The 8,735-nt window shown below is 39.1% G+C and overlaps 1 protein-coding gene across 4 annotated transcripts in view; it reads right to left on the reverse strand.

The window, feature by feature from the left end:
* LOC127421162 (ephrin type-A receptor 7-like) overlaps positions 1-8,317 on the reverse strand; it is a 210,827-nt gene extending 202,510 nt beyond the window's left edge. For all 4 annotated transcript variants that reach the window (XM_051663970.1, XM_051663971.1, XM_051663972.1 and 1 more), the window contains exon 1: positions 8,140-8,317. In XM_051663970.1, coding sequence (XP_051519930.1) covers positions 8,140-8,218 — 79 coding nt within the window. In that variant the 5' untranslated portion in view covers positions 8,219-8,317. The remainder of the gene's footprint in view (positions 1-8,139) is intronic.
* Positions 8,318-8,735: the final 418 nt, after the last annotated feature.

Genomic DNA, 8,735 nt, shown 5'->3' on the forward strand with positions numbered 1-8,735 from the left:
TACACTTGTGCTTGTCATCTTATGACTTGAGAGACTTCAGAAGACACAAGGATGTTTCTGGTAAGGGAACATAGTGAGCAACGATGCTCCCTGGTTTTTACAGTGCATTGTGGGATTTTTTTAGGGAGCAAACATTAACCGCAGTACGAAGAGTATGTTAAACTTTGTGCTGTTGCTGCAACCCTGGCCACGAAGGCTTCGCAGCCTGAAAAGTCTTCTGCCCCGAAATAAAGTGTATTGCAAGTTTCATTTACCATCTCACATGTGGCTTTGACTTACAACTGAACATGTAGCCCACTTTGTGTATCGCCATTCAGCCTAAAAATACCAAGATATGATTTTTGGTCCATATCGCCCAGCCCTACGTCATATAGCAGTTCGCGATTTGGTACGATTGCGTTCATATCAGCAGCGAACTGCACCAGAGTTCACATTAACCGTACCCCAGACCACATTTTCAAGCGGACTCGTGTGCGGTTCCAGGGTGCGCACCAGAGTTCAGAAAACAGCGTTCACACCACCCAAACGAACTTTGACGTCATTCAAACTCGCACCAAATGTGCTAGTGTGAAAGCACCCTTAATGCCTATTTAATGCTTTCTTCCCAATAATGCCAATTCAATGCTTTTTACTCTATAATGTAATTTAAACACTTAAAGATATTATCTTAATTAGAGGGCTTTTTCTCAGCTAATAATAAACATGTAATTATGTGCAATTCATTTAATTAAGCAGTGTTTTATCTAATATATATTTTAATTGTTTTAACTGATTGACAGTTCTACATAAAATTCTTCAAGTTGATCTAAAATGTTCTGGAGTTTATCTTGAAATCCTATTGTTTTAGACTCTGAATTCCAAACACACTCTCGGTCTACACAGAACAATGCTGCGAGACACTGGAGAATGCAGAAACATTAAAGTTTAAGAGTTCCCCATTGGGGATGTGGCACATGGCTTTTGTTATGAGCTTTGGGATTAAATCCACCACATCTGGCTGGAGGCGCAGTAAGATTTTCTGGGCATTAGGAAAGTATTCAGTCCAACAATATGACCTTAAAAGCAACAACAAAACCGCAACGCACACACAGGCAAGGCGTTTATGCAGTTCTGTCCCACGTGCCCTTTATTTTTAAGCTGGTGCACATGGATGCTTGGCATTGTCCACCTGTACCCCACAGACATTTAGATTTTGTGTAGTCTGCATATGGGTGGTTGACCAGCATTTTTAAATGTCCAAGATGTAATTTGTAGGTAAATCACTGTAGACTGCATTGGTCTATTTATATTCAAACCAATACACAAGAATTTCTACCTATAATTTTGGGCTGAACTTTAAAATGGTGTAACTGTCCAAGACACTTTTTTTCCTTGTTATAATTTGTCTCAAGTCTCATAAGTGGCTGTCATAACCACATTAGATCAACAAAACATGCAAAAATGTATTTGCATTACACAGATTGCGAAATTATTTGATAATTGATTTAACACCCATTCTTGCCTCTTATTTCAGCCTAAACCTTAAAACTGTCATTTGGTGTGACAGATCATACATTCTATAAAAAATAAAAAGTAAAATAATTTTTAAAGGAAACATAGCACATGATAATTTACAATCATTACCAAACATTAGAAATTAAGGCTTTAAGTATATTTATTAATGAGGGCTATGTGATTAGATCATTTATTGATGAAGGCATCAGCACCCTATAAAGCTAAACTAACCCCCTGAGACCTGAGTGTGACTGCTGTGTGCATTTTCCATTTTTGAGTTGTAACTAGTAGCACCTAATAAACATGCAAAAATAAAAATAGCAAATAGTTTTCCTACAAATTAATGTATAGGGGCAATGGAACCAAGTTGTGAATTTTAAAATAATACTTAGATTTTTTTATTTAAATTATTATTTTTCCCAGGAGTGTTGGTTATTCATGTTTTTGAGACATTACAGATATTACAGCTGATTTTCTGTAAAGCTGCTTTGGAACAGTGTGTATTGGGAAAAGCACAATTAAAAAATTATAAAATTTAAATTATTTGACTTTCATATAAAAGAAAAATAATTAACCATGGAAAAAAAAAAAAAAAAAAAAAATTAATAAAAAACACACACACCTCTACTGTATGTTTAGCTTTAAAATCTCAGTGTGGAACTGATTAACCAAGTTATAAATCACAAAGCCTGAGAAGAAAAGCAACATGTATTCACTCCTTTCTCTTATTAATTAAACCATTAAAATAGCCAGAGGTTTGTAGTCTTACATAAGCTTACATCTGCACGCAGAGAGGCCTCCAGCTTCCCCAAAAGCAACCCTGTCTTCTTCATCATACCTCATATTCATATTTCAACAGGGCTTCATTAATACCAAACCACACTGTGACACTATGGGAACAATAGTACCTTTTCAAACAGGAAATGCTCGTCTGAGATTCATAGGGTGTTCTTACATCATTATAAAAATCAGCAAAATACAGGGTCAGGCAGGCACAAACACAGCAATATTAAAACATACATATTCAATAATATAAACCAACAATAAGCTGCAGTTTGAAGGACAATCAAGCCGTCTCTGGGCTGGGTTTCTATGTTCATCCAACATTGACAGCAGAAAGTACATTCCATTTTTCACCTTTATGAAGCTACGTGACACCTAGAAACATCCATATTCGGCTTGTAATCAAACCATCCATCGCCTTCACAAAACCACCTCAGACAAAAACTCCGCCTCCAGGGGCATTCCTGCAGATCCAACAGCAACTTGTCTTGATAGGGAATGAAGATGAATCCTGGTGACCCTTTTTCTCCATGCTGCAGAGAATAGCACAGCATCGGTCCATTCGGTTCCACTCAATGCCAGACTTTGTCAATTCGTGAGGAATCAGATCAAGCTTAATTACCAGATTGTGAGCTACAGTGAATGTCAGCATTCCTCTGTGACATCTACACAAGGTATTAGGAGAGTAATCATGACTGTAAGAGTTTCACTCATTCTTTACTTACTTTCTTGCTCATTGTGAGTCTACACATCACAAACCCCCACTAAATAAACTCCTGGATGCGACTGTTACGCCTGCCAAACTCACAAATCACTCTAACCTTCCCTGCACAGTCTTGTTTTAACCTTCAGAAACAGCACAGGCACTGCCAGCAGCTGTGCCCGACAGTCTAACACAAGGTGTCAAGGTTTTGGCCAGCTGACTGCATTGCCTTTCAAAGGATACTCTTCTGACCGCAAGTGAATGCGAACGAGTTTGGTGCATGCCCGATACAACTGCTTTGTGATACTCCTTTACAGTCAACAGAAGAGGCATGCGCCGACTATGCACACAGACAAGGACTTTCTGTTCGTCAACAAAATCTGGGCCACACACCGGCAGTCACGCATACGGTGTGCGGAGCGATCGGTGACGCAGACAACCGAATTATATGGCCTAGTTAATCCCTACTACACCCTTCTGGGTGCATCTTTATCTGTTACGGCTATTCAAAAGTAGCTGTGTGTTCTGACAAAATAGCATGTTTTGCAAAAAAGTATTTTAATATATTCTAGATGACGTTTTACTAGTGACAGACTTTTGAAGGGCTCTTTAAAATGTGAAATGGAGATTTCTCCTGGTATTATAGACCTCCTTGGTCTAATCCAAGTCATTAACCGGGCTGACAATTAGGCTTTTAATCAGCACAGCACTATGAATTCCACTGCCAACTGGTCTTTCGTTCAAATCGATAAATGAAAACTTAAATGCCGTATTGATAACATATTCAGGGCTTCAGTCCAGGTCAGATTTTTGCCAACAACTGAGAGAGCAGAACGCTATTCAGGAGAAGTTTGGCAGACTGTGTTGATGGAACCCAGCACAGAGATGGCAGGCATATAAAGCTTTCTTAGGTAAGTGCCCTCATATGGTCTGAATTGCACACTTACAGAGTATGTGCAAAAAGATATTACAGCGCAGGCACAGCGTGACCAATACGGCTGGTGTGGCATGTGCATGCAGGTAGGCACTACACTGCAAGAACAGCTGCAAACCCAGTTAAAAGCAGTAAATGAGCCCACGATGAGATGCCAAGGTGTGTTAGAGCCGAAGGGCCAGAAATGAGACCCTCACATCTAACAGACTTTGTGAGGAAAGACACCTTTACTGCAGGGAATGAGAGAAGTTTGGTTCTAAATGGTGAATGGTGGTTCAAGTGTACAACCGCAGCATTTTAAAGGTGAAAAACACAGGGGCGGACACACATGATTACGGCATTTTTTTTAAATGTAATGGACAAAAAGACTCACAAACTTGAGCTATTGGTTTGAATTATTGTAAAGGCCCTAGCACACTTACATAGAAGTTCTTTTTCATTCTTAGGTAAAAAGAAGTTTGAAACAGCAGAGCAACAGTATACTGTTTGTGAACATTCAGACACTGGCCATGCTGCTGGGAGAGGCGCTTAGAAATACATCTAAATATGAGGACGCTCAAGACTACATGTAAAACCATAACTAATGTGACATTAAAATGTCATATCAATGAATTCATGCATCATTATATGAGTATAATTCAAACGAGACCAGTAAAAGAAGCTGTTTTAACTACTCGATGATGATGATTTAAAGTAATATACTGTATATGCAGTAGATAATGTGTAATTTGTCTAGGTTACATTCTGAATTCATGGAGCTAATGCGCTAACATGCTACTCGCGGCCATAATTTGCACTGACTACACTCTGTTATTGTAATTCATGATGACACAGATATTACTGCAAAAATGCATGTATCAAAGAGTGTCAATGGGCAGAATACAGACAAAAGAATGATGATAGGCATCTTACTTTGGGCAGATGAGTGAATGGCTTGTGGATGCAGACACCACATGAATGAAGCAACATTTCAAACAATAGAGTGAATGGACGCTTAAGAGTATTCAAGTAGATTTAATTCCTTTTGCAGATTAATTAATCAAAGCAAACAAAAAAAGTGTATTACATGTTCTTGGAAAATGTCTCTACGTGAACGATCGAACAGGTACATTTGCACTGGCTCGCTAATAACTGCACTCCGGTGATTTCTTGTTGACTGATCTTAAAGGGATAGTTAAACCATTTTCTCATCATTTACTCACCCTCATGCCATCCCAGATGTGTATGACTTTCTTTCTTCTGTAGAACACAAATTATGATTTTTAGAATAATATTTCAGTTCTGTATGTCCAATCAATGCAAATGAATGGGTGCCAAAATTTTTACGATCCAAAAAAAAAAAACACATAAATGCAGCATAAAAGTAATCAATATGACTATTGTTTTAATCCACATCTTCAGAAGTGATACAATAGGTGTGGGTGAGAAACAGATCAATATTTAAGTCCTTTTTTTCTAGAGATTCTTTTCCCTGCCCAGTAGGGGGTGATAAGAAAAGATGTGAATCACCACAAACACAAGAAAAAGAATGCAGGGAGGAGAATTTATGGATAAAAAAAAAAGGTACTTAAATATTTATCTGTTTCTCACCCACACCTTCCATATCGCTTCAGAAGACATTGATTTAACCACTGGAGTCTTATGGATTATTTTTTGGCACCCATTCACTTGCATTGTGAGGACAAAAGGAGCTGAGAAATTCTTCTAAAAATCTTAATTTGAGTTCAGCAGATTAAAGAAAGTCATACACATCTGGGATGTCATGAGGGTGAGTAAATGATGAGAGAATTTTCATTTTTGGCTGAACTATCCCTTTAACTAGCTGAATGGAAATTAGCTGTCGGCCTCAAAGTGGGTGGGTCTCCAGGTCACACCTACCAATGACATGGACCAATGGCAGTAAGGAGGTGTTTAGTAGCTGGTATTATGTTTTCCTGAAAGTTTGCCCTTGTGAACTGTTACGGACTACCGAAATGAACTCAAAAACACCTTTTTAGACAGATTTTTTTTTTCTTCTAAATAACACCCTTTCATTCTTCCATTTCGTAGGAAGTATGTAGGGGCCTTTATGAATCAATTACTGAACTCACCAGAGCTGTTTCTGAATTAACATCACTAACTGAACTGCAAGACATCATAGCTTTCATTCACATCTGAATCGAAATGAACCAAGAACAGTTATCATATTATGTGTACTTAAAAAAAAATAACAAAATAAAAACAACATGAAATGAAATGACTGAATTCTTCATATACTGTAATAATTATGGGCCTATTTGAAGTTACACACAAGACAAGTGATTTATTTTTAATTATTTCTTTTTTTTTATTATTATTTAAAAATGGTATTTGAATAAAGACTTAAATATTTTACCTTCAATGTTTCCATTCTGTGTATTGATACGGATAGTTAAAAATATTGACCAGATATTTATTTCCTGTGTTATAGGTCAAATCGGCAGAAACCCTTATAGGCCAACTTTAACATTTTATCAAGTCAAATCGTAAACATTTGGTTTACAAAGACAAAGAAATTAAAATAACGATGAAGTGTAAAGCATGGGAGAACATAATGTGCACTTTAAAAAAAAAAAAAAGAGCTCTTATTCCCATTCTGTCTGAAGCCCACCTGCCACAAATACAATACAGAGAGAATACAGGCAGTGGAATACAAAGAGAACAGACGCAGCAGGACTGGGATGTAATTGTGGACAAAGAGGTTCCGCCATACACCGAGAACATATTCAACACAATCAGGGATCCTCCATATCACCGAAGCCACACAAGGCCTTTCAGAACACATCGCTGTCAAAACATTCATTAGGGCTACGTTTCCAATCCAGTCCACCAGCATTCTAGGAGAGTATGAGGGGCTGGCAGAAATCAGCCATGTGCACATGAGAGTGTTGTGTATGAGAGTGTGCATGTGTAACGGAAGCCAGCTGGTATGTGATAACTGTGTGGTATGTGTAAACCTCACTCCCCTGGCCTCAAGAGGCACACTAGTGTCCGACACTAAAGGCTTTAGCCTCATCGTTAGCGTAGACTCTGGTTCGAATCCCGTTCGGAGCAAATAACACATAGAAAGAGAGAAAGAAAGAGAGGAAGAGTAGTCTGGCTCAGCTGGGCTTCCTCGGAACAGCCAAAGTGCCTGAAGGAATGCTGATGCTATCTGTGCTGATTAGGACGCTTAGTTGACCTCACCTGAGCCTAACTGGCAGCTTGGCATCAAAACTGCCGAACCTTTCATGACTGTCAAAGCATCCCACCAGGAGCGGGACAGAAAGCACTAATTGCGAATCCTGATCTATTGAAACCTGCTTTTGTGGAATTATCATTTGGAGATTAAAATGCCAATAGAAAGAAAATGCAAACTGAAAAATAACTTTGAGAAAAAAAAAAATATTAAAATGACAGCTGAGAAAAATTACGCACTGAAATAGCCAGGAAACTTAAACCGATTCAGGGGTCGTTCACAGCTAACGCGTCCTTGCACTACACAAATCCTAGACGCGACGCAGCGAGTAGAGCAGAACGCAGGTGTCTCGAGACGCGTCGTTAAAAGTTCTTTCTACCTAGACACGACGTCTAAAAAACGCCGCGCTACTGCGCGAGACGCCGAAATATACATAGAAACGCGTATTTACATAGAAAAAAAGCTGCTGTAATCTGCTTTGAAGAGATGTGTACTGTCAAAAGCGCTATACAACAAAAATGAATTGACTTGAAAAACAATTGAAAAACAACGCGGACGGACGCAAACACCATCGGTGTAAACCATGACAAGACAAACTAAATTAGACAAACATTAAATATAATCAAAAGGACTGATATGCTATTATGGATATGGATTTAAACAATAAAGCAACACTTTGCCTATATTCTGGTAACTTAAATCTGTTCGAGCGTGATATTTTGAATAGCTTAAGACCATTTTAAATCGTGCTTTGAGGAAGTGTAACGTCTTATTGCCTGACACTACAGACTTTGTTGCAGCTTGTCAAAAGCACGCTACCGGATTCCTCAGGTAAGACATCACTCTCTTTAAAAGCTCACCGGATGTGATTTTCATTTCGGTTTTCGTCAAAGCTTTTTAAAATGTAAATGTACCCATGTTCTGGTCTCCTCAGTCTCTCTTTATAACTTTGCAGGGCAAGAATGTGAACGCACACCTGCAATGAGAGTTGCACTTCCCGTCTTAAACAATTAAAAAGACGCTACATACCTTCCTCTGCACGGGACTCTTCGTTTCTGTTGAGCAAAAATATCCAAAGCACCGAAATGAACGCTTTAAACAGCTCCATGTTTGAATGGCCAGGTTTGCGGGGCTCTGGTCATGTCGCAGCCGAGCACGCTTGACACGCTGCGGGATGAGAGGAATCCGTCCGGGCTAGTGACACACAGCGGTACTATGCACTTTATTTGGCATCAAAGGGGGCGGGTCGAGAGTGTCTGATTGATATCATGAACCTCCAATGAAATATGAGTTTGCAGCGAGGGGGAATTTGCAGGCGCCAATCAAATTACGTCAGCTAAAATTCCACCGCACAGAGTTACTCGCTCTTAAATGTAGACGGTGTTGGAAAATGATGAAATGTGGCTATTGTTTAAGCTCACATTATTACAAGCGGCAACTGATTACACGGCTCAAGTACAGTGGCGTCTGGATGTTCCTCTGCTGAAATGCTCATGGTGAATTTAGAGGCTGGACGGTATCACCTAGGGCCGGTTGCACCAGCTATACGTAAGTTACAACTTAGCCTAGTTGTGGCGTAAATGGGCACTAAGTCACAATTTACGCACTACTAAATATTTGAGCGT

This window comes from Myxocyprinus asiaticus, chromosome 30 (assembly GCF_019703515.2).
Source record: "Myxocyprinus asiaticus isolate MX2 ecotype Aquarium Trade chromosome 30, UBuf_Myxa_2, whole genome shotgun sequence".
In the NCBI taxonomy this organism is placed as follows: Eukaryota; Metazoa; Chordata; class Actinopteri; order Cypriniformes; family Catostomidae; genus Myxocyprinus; species Myxocyprinus asiaticus.